This window comes from Sceloporus undulatus, chromosome 1 (genome assembly GCF_019175285.1).
Source record: "Sceloporus undulatus isolate JIND9_A2432 ecotype Alabama chromosome 1, SceUnd_v1.1, whole genome shotgun sequence".
Classification (NCBI taxonomy): Eukaryota; Metazoa; Chordata; class Lepidosauria; order Squamata; family Phrynosomatidae; genus Sceloporus; species Sceloporus undulatus.
The window spans coordinates 109,352,508-109,367,598 of NC_056522.1; the positions used below are offsets into that span (position 1 = coordinate 109,352,508).

Genomic DNA, 15,091 nt, shown 5'->3' on the forward strand with positions numbered 1-15,091 from the left:
AGCTGCCAGATACTCCCTCAGATTTGTGTCTGGTTTTGTGCCTTCGTCAGATGGATTTTCAACCTTTCCACTGTACTGTACTGTATCTAGATTTAGTGGCTGAATAGATACACATCATGGTACTTCAGAACCCTCCTTTTCATAGTTTCTCATGCATTCAAGCACTGTGTAGCTGCTTATTTAGAATTAAAAAACATCCTTCCTTTCCAGCACAAATACAGATCAAAGAACAGAGAACCTTGGGCTTCTACCCTGCCTCCTTTCCCCTTCTTTCAGGCACCGAGCATTAGAGAGAAGTCAAAGAAAGGAACTTCTTGTCTACTGCTTAAAAGACTCTTCTCTTTGTCCAGCAGACAAGCAAGGAAACATATCCATGTGGCTTCCCTCAATTTTACCATTGGATAGAAAGGCAGAGAAATAACAACTTGAGAAGGAGGCATGGGCACACACTCATATTGGATGTCGGCTTTTTTCTCTCTCTCAAATCAAAGCCAGCCGTTAAATGCTATGCCTAGCCAAACAGTCAAAAACACCATCACTCAACTTCCTGACACCACATCTTAGAAGTCAACCAGAGACCTCCCCCTCATGTGCGCAACTATGCACCCACCCCCCATTTGCTTCTCCACCTCTCCCACTCCCTCCCATTCAAGGAGGAAGCCATGAAAGCAGCAAGTGCATGCACCCACCTTGTCCTTCACTGTGAATAGGGTTTTCTCTCTAGGAGAAAGGAAAGCAAAGCTGCTCAGAATCTGAACAAGCTTAATTTCTCCAATTCCAGTGTGCTGGAAAACTTTGCCAACTGGCTAGGAACAATGTGTTTGTGCTGTCCTTCATATCTACAAGGCACTATGATGTTGTGGCAGGAAACCATGCCCTATGAGGAATGCCTTAGGGAAGTGGGTATGTTTAGCCTGGAGAAGAGAAGGTTAAGAGGTGATATGATAGCCCTGTTTAAATATTTGAAGGGATGTCATATTGAGGAGGGAGCAAGCTTGTTTCCTGCTGCTCCAGAGACTAGAACGCTGAACAATGGATGCAAACTGCAGGAAAAGAGATTCCACCTCAACATTAGGAGGAACTTCCTGACAGTAAGGGCTGTTCGACAGTGGAACAAAAAGTGTAGTGGAGCCTCCTTCCTTAGAGGTGTTCAAAAAGAGGCTGGATGGCCATCTGTCGGGGATGCTTTGATTTAGATTTCCTGCATGGCAGGGAGTTGGACTGGATGGCCCTTGTGGTCTCTTCCAACTCTATAATTCTATGATTCTATGAAAGGAAGTAGATGTCAAAGACCACCTCTGTGGCAAAGATGGGCTCATTTGAATTGTGCAAAGTATTTACTGTTTACTGCTGATTGATCCATGCTTGGTGTTTGAGATCTTTGTTCTCAGTCCTTATTTTCCTTTGCCTGATATTAAAGGAAAGGGCAAAGAGTGTGCAGAAAGATGTGGGTAGTAGAAAGGGGTTCTGCTGGGCAGAAGATGAGATAAAAGGAACATGATGACATGGGACCACCCCAGCCATTCCCAAACCACCACTTAATCACTCCCCCCATTGAAAAATTTCATCAGTGAGAGGGGAGTGGAAATCTGGAAGGGTTAAACATTCACAGTAAAATTATGAATAGTTATAGCTGATCAATAAAAGTTAATATTTTACAAAGGGATATTTTAAAGCACAAGAATAAGCAGTTAAAACTACTGTATGAATCCACCTTGTGACTCAAGAAAAAAAATATACAAATTACAGTGCCTAAAACTTACTGAGCATTCTGATGTATACACAAGATTAGGTTTTCTCATTTGTGTGCATTCTGAGGAAACTTTGTATTTGAATGTGCAATCTGTGTTTGTTTCCAGTACTGTCTTGCTCATTGTATGTGTTAAAGCTCCAGGACATGTAAGGAAAAACTTGATCAGAATCACTGAATCATACTGTAATTAAATTAATCATACAATGGGTCCTTCAGATCTGTGGGAGTTTGGTTCTGGGACTCCGCACAGATACAAAAAAATGCAAATGATTGCACCACATATTATTAAATGATGGCAACATGAATATATATGCTGCAACATGTCTGCATTTCCATTGCCACCATATAATAATATTGGATGTGACGGTTAGTGGGCAGTTGAATTCACAGATCCAGAGCGTCCACTGTACTATAATCACATAATAACTGAACCTTTCAGTAAAAGATAAGCATTTAGAAATCAATTTCTGTGATCAATCTGAGCAAACAAACATATAAAGTTATGGTACAGATTAAACATCCTTTCAGTTCTTCCAAGTTTGTCATGCAGTGGGTCTACACTACGGGTGGGGAATGGTGTAGACCTCCAGATGTTACTGAATCACAGCATTTGTCACCATTGGTTTGAGTGGCTATAACTCCTAGGAGTTGTAGTTCAACAGCATCGTGAGGGCCACAGTTCCTAGCATATGTCACAGACTCCCAGTCCCATCTCTCACACACTATACCCAGAGCCATCTCAGACTGCATCAGAGACGGGTTTTTGAGTTTGGGGATCATTTTGTTGTGGAAAGGCAAACATGGAGAGTTTCACTCTTTGGCTCTGTCAGAATCTAAATTCGAAGTGTTGCCTGAAGATAACCCATGTATATCTGTGGTTATATGTATCCATGGAAGTATTAGAACTACAATAACTTACTAAATGTGTAGAAAAGAATAACAATCGCTCTTACAGTTTTCCTGCAAGTCCTAATACCAGTGGGGTTTTTTTTGTGTGTGTGTTTGTGTGATTTTTTGGTTTGGTTTTTTTTTTTTTTTTTACATAACAGGTCTATTTGCCTTGTATTCTACAAACCAAGAAAAGATATGTTGGTTACATGTATGAAACTCTGGACCAGAAGGACCCCGTGTTTGATGCAAAAGGCATAGAAACTGTTAGACGAGATTCATGCCCTGCTGTTTCAAAGGTAAAATTTTATAGGCATTTTGTTATATTAAAAATTAAATATTAGGAAAATGAGCTCTAAAGGGGTGATCGGCTGTTTGAAGGACAAAGAATGGCAGGAATAAAACTGTTATTGGTTATTACAAATAACTTTACCTTTTGAATAGTTATGGGCAATAAGGGATTTTAAAAAATTGCAGTGTACATCCAGAATAATGCAAAGTATTTATTAAATAGAAAACAACTCATTACAGCAATCAGAACTTCAGTCTCTAACTATAGATGCTGGCAACAAAAGTTTCTTGAAGTTATGCTTTCTTTTCCAGATACTTGAGCGTTCTATTAAGCTGTTGTTTGAAACGCGTGATATAAGTCATATCAAGCAGTATGTGCAAAATCAATGCATGAAGTTATTAGAAGGGAAAGCCAGCATGCAGGACTTCATATTTGCAAAAGAGTACAGAGGACTTTCTGCATACAGACCTGGAGCCTGTGTACCAGCTCTAGAAATCACAAGGTAATGAAGAAATATAATAAAATGAAAGATTTAATTTGATATTACAGCAGTTTAGCAAATATAGCAATTTAGGCTTCTTCTATCAAACTTGCACAAGAGAGAAAAGCTCCCAAAAGCAAGCCAGTACAGAGCCACCAGAAGCATATGACTCTTTCCACCCATTCTTTGGAATCTGGGAAGAAGCACAATTGTGAGAAATGCGTATCGTAGACATGAAGACCAAGGGCCAATGTCAGACCATTTGTTCTGTCAGAAGCAAATTGGACTAGAGCTGCTCACCTTGTGATTCAATGTAGGTCCGTGGCTTTTCTTTTAAACCAGCTTACAAGCAACTGGAACATTTCCTAATCCATCCTGGCCAACATCACTTTGAATTAGGGAGTCTACATTGCTATTTAGCTCCTCTTGAATATGTTCAACCTCTGTGAAGTGATTATGAGACTCATCAAGTTAGTAAGATTGTGAGTTCCACTTTATATCCTTTGCAAATGGTTACATGTGTGTCATCAGTGTAAATCAGCACTGCTTGTCCCTCTCAGGTGGGAAAAGCACAGGCAGGCCAGACTGATGCTGTTGGACATGGCCTGACTCTGCCTGTCCTGAACAAAACATGGACCACATTGGGCTCCCTAGCACCAAAGGCTGGCATCCATAGTCATTTGAACTTTGTGAAAGTCCCAGAATGGGTGCCCTTTCTGAATAGCTGAAATACCCATCACTGACATAGAATACAGTAACCTTTGAATGTTACATGTTTGCAATTTGGGATTGAAATGGAAGGAGAGAGAGATATGAAATCAAGTCTGACATGCCTTTTGTTGTTGAAATCCTAAGGCCTTCTAGAGCATGCAAGGAAAGAATACCATGCTGTCTTGTTAGCTTTGGCAATATTTTGAATACTCTTTCAAGAAAGAGACCTAATCCAGAAACTTGAGAAGGGCAGAGCTGGAGAGAAGCCTATGTTATGATATGATTGTCCGGATAAGGGTAAACATGTGGGTTGGATTTCTTCCAATGAGCCACTAAGACAACCATTACTTTTGTAAACACCTGTAGGGCTGACAGAAGGGTGAAGAGGGGTGCTGATCTTGATAGGGACAGGCCAGTTTTTACCCCCTTGATGGACCTCCTTCATAATCAGCCAAAAACAAAATGGGAACCTCTGGTTTTCATTTCTAGGTCTTCTTTTGTTGTTGTTATGGGGGGCGGGGAAATTAGCGGTAAACTATATCTCATGGAGGCCTCAAAAAGTGTCGGTAACAAATTTCGGGTGATTTTCACACACACACCAGGATACAAGGGCTTCAAGGTGCATGAGAATGTACACAAAAGCCCCTAGAGTGTTGCAGGCAGAGAAAACATATGACAAAATAAGAAAATAGAAAAGAAAAAAGCTGATATAGGATCTCAGAACTGAGATTTTATGGTCTAAGTAGGAAGAAAAGCTGTTTGAAAGAAGTAATAATACACAATCGGACTCTGAGATTTGATTGGCGTTTACAGGGTTCTGAGAAAACAATGAACAATGGAAGGAGGGTTCTGGAAAACCTCCTTTGTGGCCCAAGGAAAAGAAGGACTATGAGCTAATGGCAGGCATGTCATGGGTCAGGATATCATTGGCGCAGTACAGACCGTGCCCTTTTCACAGTGGATTGGGGCCAGGGCAGCCTCACAGGCAGCCCTGCAACCCCAATACGCCGTTTTTCTGGGCCACAAGCCGCTTCTCTGTGGAGCGAAAAGGGGTGTCCTTGGGGCTTCATGCCTTTCTCCTCAGGATTGTTCCCACGGCCGTGTGGTTGCAGCGGGAACGATCTGCTCCCAAAAAGGAGCTCCATTTTGGAGCTCCTTTCCACACTGCTGGAAAGTCGCAATAAGTGCCCTCCAATGGCACGGGAATGTCATACATGCGGCGTGCCATTTGGATGTGGTGCGTGCGTAATGATGGCGCCATCCACGCAAACTAGGGCTAGGGAGCGTGTGTTTGGTGTGCACTCCCAAACCCTAGAATTGGCACAAGTACGCCGCTTTATGGCGGTCTGTACCGCGCCATTGACTCTCAAACTGGCCCCAGTCTCACCTTTATACTAGTGTACTGGGTGTTCCCACTATCACTTATGTGGTGTACAGAAATGGGTAGCATAAAAAGAAATTCACAGTTGTTTAAAACTACAGTTGGCCCCCCACGTTTGGGGAGTTGATTTGATTACTTGCATATTTGATTCATATGTTCTCTAGAAATCTCTAGATCCTCCAACATGACTCCACAGCCAACTTTCACCATAGGTTGCAATTCAGGGCCTAGAGATTCCTAGAGGGAACATTTCTCTAGGCACTTATAGGTTCTTCAACACAATTATATGGTCAGCCTCTGGTGGATGGTAACCATAGAGTTGCACTGGAGGACCTAGAGATTCCTAGAGGTATTCTCTCAGGTAAAACGTGGGAGGTATTTGTGTTTTTTTCACTTGCACAGGGGTCCTATGTCCCTAACCCCAGCGAATGTGGAGGGCATTGTTTTATTAGAAGGTATAGATATGTTCTCCTTTGAATATTGTTTGCACTCTAAGTTCACAGTTGTTTTCACATACAGGGAATAGAGTTTGAAGATTTTAGTGGGGGTTTTTTTCTCCTTTTCAAATAGGAGGATGCTAGCCTATGACCGCCGATCGGAACCACGAGTTGGTGAAAGAGTACCATATGTCATTGTGTATGGCATGCCAGGATTGCCTCTAATACAGTTGGTTAGGCGGCCCATTGAGGTTCTACAGGATCCTAACCTGCGCCTGAATGCCACTTACTACATCACCAAGCAGATTCTTCCTCCATTGGCTAGAATCTTGTCACTTATTGGCATAGATGTTTTCAGTTGGTATCATGAACTACCAAGGGTAAGTGGGTAATAATAGTGGCTAGAATCCTGTTAGTGACATGTATATGACTAAATCTCTTTTTGGATGTTGTACAAGGAACAAAATCTAAAGAATCTGCACAAGGCAGCTCTTGGGCATGAGGGTACTGCCACGTGTTTAGGGCCAGGTGGAGGGAGAGGGAAGGCATTCACACTGTAGTTCCACAACCAGGGAAAGAGAATGAAGTTACCTGAAAGCTGTCTCCCAGGAGCTTGAAACTGCTGGGTAGAGGTGCAGAATGGCGAATGTCAAGTGTTATGCTCAGCTAGTTTGTGGCTGTGACTATGGAGAGAGAGAAAAAGGTTTTTATCACCAAAAATGTGATAAATCAACCAAAAAGGTATCTAGATCAGCAGAGAGCTTTGCCTCCAACACTTGGACAACTTTACACCTTTTTGTAGTATACATAAAACCTTAAGAGTTGGAAGGGATCACAGGGGCCATGTAGTCCATCCCTCTGCCATGTAGGAACACAACCTAAAGTGAACATATCATATATATTCATGTATAAGTTGACGCCATGTATAAGTCAAGGGCAGGTTTTGAGGCCAAAATCAGGGATTTTGATATGATTCCTAGATAAGTCGAGGGTATAATTTGGTTCTCAGTACCCTTCCTTCCCCTCCACAGCCCAGCTGTCCCTTTCGGAAACAGCCAAGCTGGGAAGGAAGCTTCAGAAGCTAGCGCTCGCTCTTCCTCCTCCTCTGCAGCTCGGCTGTGCCTTCGGAGGACAGGAGAAAAGGAGGGAGGAAGCCTCTGCCCCCAGGACTTTCCCCGATCCCAGTGTCTTCCAGCCTTTGCAGGACACAGGGACTGGGGAAAAGGAGGGAGGAAGCCTCTGCCCCCAGGACTTTCCCTGATCCCAGTGTCCTCCAGTCTCTGTAGGATACAGGGACCAGGGAAAAGGAGGGAAGAAGCCTCTGCCCCCAGGACTTTCCCCGATCCTAGTGTCCTCCAGCCTCTGTAGGACACAGGGACCAGGGAAAAGGAGGGAGGAAGCCTCTGCCCCCAGGACTTTCCCCGATCATAGTGTCCTCCAGCCTCTGTAGGACACACGGACCAGGGAAAAGGAGGGAGGAAACATCTGCCCCCCAGGACTTTCCCCAGCCCATCTGTCCCTTTGGGGGACAGCCGGAAGACAGCCAGGCTGTGGAAGAAGCTTGAGGGGTAAGCCTATTACCATACTACCCCATATATAAGTCTATCCAGGGTTTTTTGGGGTCACTTTTTTGGCAAAAATTTCTCGACTTATAGTCAAGTATATACAGTAGTTATATCTTGCACACCCTTCTTAGCCTTCCAGCATTTGGAACATAATGCCTTCTCCTTCTTCCAGCCGTAGTGCAGCACTCTTTAAAGTTGAATAGACTAACAAAGATAACCACTGGAAGCATACATCCTTTCTTGCTCATTGACATATGTAGATGGCATGGTGCAGTGTTGACGTCTGGTTTGGAAAAGAATGCCCTGGCTACCTCTGATTGCCTCTTAGTCTGCAGGACTGAGACTGGCTGGAAGAGAGTGCTGTCATAAAGCAAAATTGTCTTCCTTCCATTCTAATTTGAAGAACAGTATGTGAAGATTGACATGTTGATATATGCAGAACAGATTAAAATAATATACTAGTTGAGATTTACTTGTACATCTGGGTATAGCTTGTGGAATATAAGATGCCAAGACCAAGAAAAACATTATGGATAAGTATAAATTTGGTGAAATGTATTCAGCAAAAATAAATCAAGAGTCTTAATCTTATCTTTTCCCCATAGATTCAGAAAGCTGCCAGCATGTCCCGCACTGAACACGACAGCAGAAAAGGGACAATATCCCAATATTTCACCACTTTGCATTGTCCTGTATGTGATGAATTGACACAGCATGGGATTTGTAGTAAATGTAGGAGTCAGCCACAACGTGCAGTGGTGATTCTTAATCAAGAAATTCGAGAACTGGAGCTTAAACATGAACAGCTGGTGAAGGTAGGAAGAAAACCAGCAAAGAGATTATTAATACTCTGTCTTTATAATCCCGAATCTATATAGAAAACAGTAAGCTTGAAAAATAAATACTTCCATATCACTTAAAATTTTTAGTAAGTGGCCATAAACTTTTATTTACATTAAAACAAGGGTGATTCATTTGCAAATGGAGTAACTCATCAGTGTTGACCACTTTTAGGAAAGCCAGGGAAATGGAAATTAGTCAAAGATCTACAAGGTAAGTCAGGGAAACTATGATTAAGACGTACTAATGTAAATGCATTTTTGAGATGCTGCTACAAGAGGAGTCAGTATTTGTGGCAGTTGAAATAGAATAGTGTAAGGTAATGATCCACCTATAGTCTGTGGGCAAGATGCTGGGTCAAGGAGCCGCCAGGCAGAACAACGCCATCACACCAAAACCATCTTTTGCCTGCCCTCCCCCACCAAACATGGCCATTCACAGCAACAAGACATATGCTGTGACTTTCTGGAGGTACTGCAGATGTCCCAGAAGATGACATCCTAGGGAAAATAGCTGGATGCTTCTCCACTCCTCCTCCAGCTAGCTGACCATGTTTGGGAGATTGTAGCAAATAAAAAAGTGGGTTGTGGGGAGAATTTGGTTCGTCCATGATTCTCATGTCTGCAGCAACCAGAAGAGTGATCTACGCAGCCATAATGCGGATTTCACACCTGCGTAAGACACTAACAGAATCCAGTCCGTACTTTCAAAACCATATACTAGAATTATTGTTTCTTCATAGAAAAACAGAATAAAATGATCCTGCATTGTTTTATTACAGAAAAGAGACTGGCTCTTTGCAGCTGGATAATTTGTGAGTTCAGACAAACTAGAATCTGTTTCATTTCATTTGAAGATGTAAAGATTTTGACAGGCTCATTAAATTGTGGTTTATTAGACTCAGTAGCAGCTTGTAAACTCAAGTCCTGCCATGTTGGTACTGTTCTCAACAATAAAAATGAGGTTGGTTTTAAAATGAGACAACATATGCAGAACTGTGTTAATAAAAAGAAAGATATTTTACATATTAAGCGAGAGTTTGTTGCAAAACAGGATTTTAGACTGGTGGTGGTGGTGATAACTGTCCTTGAGTTGGTGACCCTCAGGGTGATCCTGTGGGTGAATCTCTGTGTCCTCTCTGTTTGAGTCTAATCATCTGGCGTGTAGTCTTCCTTGCTTTCTAATGCCTTCCACCTCTCCTAGCATCATTGCTTGTTCTAGTGATTCATTTTTCCTTATGATGTGGCCAAAGTATGACAGCTTTCAGGAATAGTTGAGGCTTGATCTGTTCTAAAACCCATTTGCTTGTCTTCCTAGCTGTCCACGGCATTCTCAGCACATCTGAAATGAGTTGTTTTTCTTTCTATTGGCTTTTTTCACTGTCTAGCTCTCACATCCATATATGGTGATGGAGAATACAGTGGCTTGGATTATCCTCACTTTAGTGTTCACAACTATGTCTGAGTTATGTCAATTGTTATATACATTTAAATGTAGTTATCTCTTTTCTTTGTTTCTATATAATGAAATTAGTTTAAAAAAAAGAACCAAGCTGTTCTGTCATTTATCATTGTTTGAAATTACTTCTGTTGAAGGTTCCAACTTTTAATTTTTTAATGTAGTTTCAAAACAATTGGGTTTTTTTTTTTACATAACAGTAAGTGTTCAAAGAAACCTGTAATGAGTTTTGTGCTACAAATATTCCAATTCAGTACTTATGTAGTTTTAAACATGTCAAAACCTTTATGTAATGTAATGTAATGTAATGTAATCTATGGAAAGATTATGGGTTAGAATGATCAAGGAAATAAAAATTATTCAGGGGAAAGCAAAATGAAATTTTCTTGGCAGCCCTGCTTATGAATGAAATATTTGAAATTATGCAAGGATAAAGCTGACTTTTGAAGTAGTTGGTTATCTGTGAGGTAGCTGGAGGAGTTTGGAAAATACCAGTTTGTTATAGGCTTCTATCCAATAGTTGATTTGCCATAATGGAACACATTGCCTCTTGTACAAATCATTCTTGTGCAGTATGAGCAAGGCAACCAAATTTTTGACATGGCTAACTGAAATGCTCTAAGCAAGATGGTGCAGGAATTTAGTTCTGTTCTGAAAGGTCCACCAACCCTCCACAGTAGTTTTTCCAAGGTGCTATGGGTGCGATTGGGATGACTAGAAGAAATCTGATGTCTTGACCTGTATGGGTACAACCATTTCCTGCAAAGGAAAACCAACATTGTCTTAAATGCCATTGTTAAAGCTGACTAGAGTAAATGAGATTTACTTATGAATGATACTCACTATTCAACAATGATGGAATCATTCTACTTTAGTCTGGACTAACCAACAGAAGCAAGTTATTGTGTACCATTTCCTATTCCTCTAACATCTTGGCCAAGATCATATATCAGGGCTACAGAGTGTAAATCTTCACATACAGTTACATGTTGATTGTTTTACACAACCCCTGTTTTGAGCGGCAGTGTTGTTGAATCAACTGCGTAACTGAATGGATAGTGGCATCTTATGCACAACTCTGTTTCCATTTCCTTGAATGGAATACAGACATCAGACAAAATCCTAGCATCATGTCTATGACCCATGCAGACATAAGTCCAACATATGCCTGTGCCTATTTTTTTTCTCTTTGCAGATGTTAACATTGCAAAGCTCCTGTCACCACTGTCCCTCCTGCACACACACACCCCTCAGCTGGTGGCAAACTTGGGGACAGCTAAGAAGCATCTGGCTGTGACTGTAGCCAGACACACAACAATGAAGTTCTATTTGGGGGGCTCCTAGCAGTCTTCTGGGAGTCCTGGAAGATGATGGCATTTCTGTATCAAGCTGTAGTCACGCAGACAGATGCTTCTCTCTCCTCCACTGGCCATGAAGAGAGATACACAGGAAGGAGTCCTTTCTGTAATTTGCAATTTTCTTCTTTGGAGGTTTTCAAACAGAGGCTGGATGGCCATCTGTCAGGGATGCTTTGTTTCTGTGTTCCTGCACGGCAGGGGGTTGGACTGGATGGACCTTGTGGTTTCATCCAACTCTGATTTGATGATTCTATGAAGAAATAGTTGCACTATAGCAGAATGATACTACTACTTCGTGGCCTCTGTGAATCATACAAATGGGTTGTAGTGATGATCAGAAAACTTCTGGAATCACTGGGCAAAGTTAAGTTTGCAACTTTTTTGGCGGTAGCTCTGCCCATCCCTTATAAATCCCCTGCATTCCCACTCTTTCCCCAGTTCCTTTTTTCTGCCGCGTTAGCTGCTTAGGAACTTCGCTGCTGGAATTCGCTTGTTTTTCTCAAAAAATCTCGACCTTGGCTTGCTTGACCATTCTTGATCTGAACCACACACACATACACCCCGGTGTATTGTTGGTCATTCGGCGCGTCTTACAACTTCAATTTAAGGATTTTGATTCAGCTCACGATGTCTCCAGCTCCGTTCAAGAAGTGCGACGTATGTGGTGGTAAGATCCCAGGACAGGATCCCCACTCTTCATGCCTTCTCTGCCTCGGCAAGACCCACAATCCCAAGTCTTGTGCTCTTTGCAGGTCGCTGACTCCTCAGGCAAGAAAGAACCGCAACTCTCGCCTGAAGGCTGCCTTATACCAACAGGCTCTCCTGCCTCCGGCTCAGCTTCGGCACCCGCTGCCTCGGAGTCGGTACCAATGGCTGCTGGTTTTGTGGCCCAGAGCTCCTCCACTGAGCCAAATGCCACCGTCATAACTGTCCCAGAAAGGGATGTTGGGTCCAAAGGAACATACCAGTCGAAGTCCAAGTCCTCCAAAAAGGACAAGACTAAGCATAAAGACTCGAGCTCCAAAAAAGATTCGGCCCATGATAAGGATACAAGCTCCCTTGCAGATTCAAGCTCAAAATCCTCCTCAAAAAAGAGGCAGAGGGCTTTGGATTCAGGAGAAGGTTCTCCTCATGGCTCTTCGAGGAAGAGGCCTCTGGATTCGGGAGATGGTTCTCCTCGTGGTTCTTCCCACTCCAAGAAGTCCAAGACCAAGACTCCTGATGGCGCTCGATTGTCCTCCAAAGACCTTGCCGCCCCTTTCGTATCCAGATGGGACTCGTCGGTACCAGTTGAAGCCGAGTCTCTTCAGACCTGTCAGATGTCTGTTTCGGCTTTGGTTGCTTCTCCGCCTGCCACATTGGTCTTTCACCAACTCTCTGAAGAGGAGGCCGACTGCCACTTGGTCACCTTGTTGGCGGTCTCCCACACCAGTCCCTTGGGTTCAGATCCATCACACAGAGATTCACTAGCCTCCACGCTTCCTTCAGCAGGAAGACTCGAACTATTACTAAGACAGTGAGACAGACAGATATTTTGTCAGTCGCGACGTTGTCCATCGTTGCTTGGGCCGTAAATCCACTGTCCCACCAATGCCAAGATCCACTTTGCCACAGACGACAAAATCCACTTCACCACCAACAGCTCCGGTACCGTCTCCTGCCTCGGTTCTGAGACCTCGTTCCGCTGTGGCCACTGCTATGCAGACGCTGCACTTGTCTTCTCAAGAGGTATTGGATGAAGATGCCTCTGAATCTGACAATGACGAGTTCCATCGTGGGGATCCTCATGCATCACACATTGACTCAGGCTCTTCGGACGAGGTCTCCTCACATTCTCCTCATCTCCCACCAATGATGTCCGTACATTTGCAGAGCACATCATTAAAATGGGTAATGCGTTGGACAGATTACCCTCACTGAAGATGATGCTGCCGACCCCATTGAGAGACAGGTCCATGGCAAAGTCCCTACGCCAGCATCCATCCCATTGTTGCCTTCATTAGAGAGGATAGCCAAACGCTCCTGGGATGCACCGGCTTCTGTGGCACCCACAACCAGGAAGATTGAATCCTTGTACAGGATTTCTCCATCCCAGTCTTCTTGGCTGTTTGCACAACCCAAGCAAAACTCTGCCATTGTTGAGGGGTCTCAACAATCCTTCACGCTAAAGACGTCACCTGCTGACCGGAAGGCGAAGGAGGTTGACGGCCTAGCAAAAAAGGCCTACACATCCTCTGTTCTGGGACTCAAGGTTGCCAATTACAATGTCTGTATGGGAGCATACATACAGTGCTTAATGGAAGGGATCTCTCCCATCATCCTGGACGTCCCAGATGAATGTCAGGGTATCCTGACTGAAATCAGAGATGAGGCTCATTCCATCGGGAGCTGATTGATCACCTCAGCCCAACACTCCATGGATTGTTCAGCCAAGTCCATGGCAGCTGCCATTGCTCTAAGGAGACACGCTTGGCTCCATTCTCCAGACTTGAACCCCAACGCAAAGGCCATCATCAAAGACGTGCTGTTCGACAATGCAGGTCTGTTCAACCGTGAGACTGACGAGCGCCTCAACTTTAAGTACCATATGAAGGCAGCTGCCAAGAAACACGTTATGTCAACTCCATCCCAACCTCTGTTTCAAAAGCGGTTTCATCCTTCTACGTGTGTCAGGACATTGTTTTACTGACCCTGGCCTAGAACCTGGCCACTGACACCGAATGCCGCTTGCACACCTTGGACGTTCGGAGGGCTTTGGCCTTCTATTTGGATAGAACCTACGGGTTCGAGCCGTTCCGAGAGACTGTTCCAGTGCTACTCGGAACCGAAAAAGGGACTGCCTGTGACTGCGCAGAGGCTTTCCAAATGGGTGGCTGGTACCATCCACCTCTGGTATGAACTGTCGGGCAGACCTCTCCCGGCCAGGATTCAGTGCCATGCAACTAGGGCGGTAGCGACATTCTCCTTATTCTTGACTGGGGTCCCCTTGGAGGATGTCTGTAAAGCTGCTCTTTGATCTCAGCCCTTGACTTTCATCAAGCATTATAGGCTAGACACCAGGGCCAAACAGGATGCAGTTTTTGGAAGGGCAGTGTTGGTTTCAGGTTTACATTGCTTTGCACTGCATTTCCATGTGTTTACAAGTTGTTGAAAATGAATGTTTTTTTGCCAAGAATTGGCATGATTGCAAAATTGACATGGTTTACATAGGTCCTTCATGACCTAATATGTTGAAACATGTGCCTTATGACTTAAACATGTTGAAGTACTATTTATTGAAGTACTAAATACAACAAACACAGTGTTGGTTCAAAGAATTTTATTGTGTGGTTTAATAAACACAGCTTTATTTGAACCAAACTTTGGTGTCATGACACTCCCTCCACCACTGACCTAAGCTTGTCAGTCTAACCCATTTGTATGATTTGCAGAGACCACGAAGAAAGACAGGTTGCATACCTGTAATGGTGTTTCTTTGAGTGGTCATCTGTGATTACATACAAATCCCACCCGTCCTTCCCTCAGTGTCCTTCTCTACATTGGCTCATTCTCATGTCGCTTACGCTGCGTAAATTTCGGAACTGGGGAAAGAGCGGGATCGCAGAGGATTTCTAAGGGATGGGCGAAGCTACTGCCAAAAAGTTGCAGTTAACTTTGCCCAGTGATTCCAGAAGTTTTCCAAGTAGCACTGCGCAGGTGCAGTACAACCCATTTGTATGTATTCACAGATGACCACTCGAAGAAACACCGTTACAGGTGAGCAACCTGTCCATCTCATGCTTCCATAGAAGAACTTACCTATATGTAAGATACAAATAGGATTCCTGCCATTACATCATTAATTTGGACTGAGAAAATTTAAGCATACAGTGCATACTTACTTAGAAAAAAGTTCCACTGTGATCAGTGTTTCTTATTCTCAAGTAA

The 15,091-nt window shown here is 43.4% G+C and overlaps 1 protein-coding gene across 1 annotated transcript in view; it reads left to right on the forward strand.

The window, feature by feature from the left end:
* REV3L (REV3 like, DNA directed polymerase zeta catalytic subunit) overlaps positions 1-15,091 on the forward strand; it is a 106,825-nt gene that overhangs the window by 90,554 nt on the left and 1,180 nt on the right. Inside the window, exons 28-31 of the mRNA XM_042448070.1 lie at positions 2,803-2,940; positions 3,245-3,435; positions 6,077-6,323; positions 8,114-8,323. Coding sequence (XP_042304004.1) covers positions 2,803-2,940; positions 3,245-3,435; positions 6,077-6,323; positions 8,114-8,323 — 786 coding nt within the window. The remainder of the gene's footprint in view (positions 1-2,802; positions 2,941-3,244; positions 3,436-6,076; positions 6,324-8,113; positions 8,324-15,091) is intronic.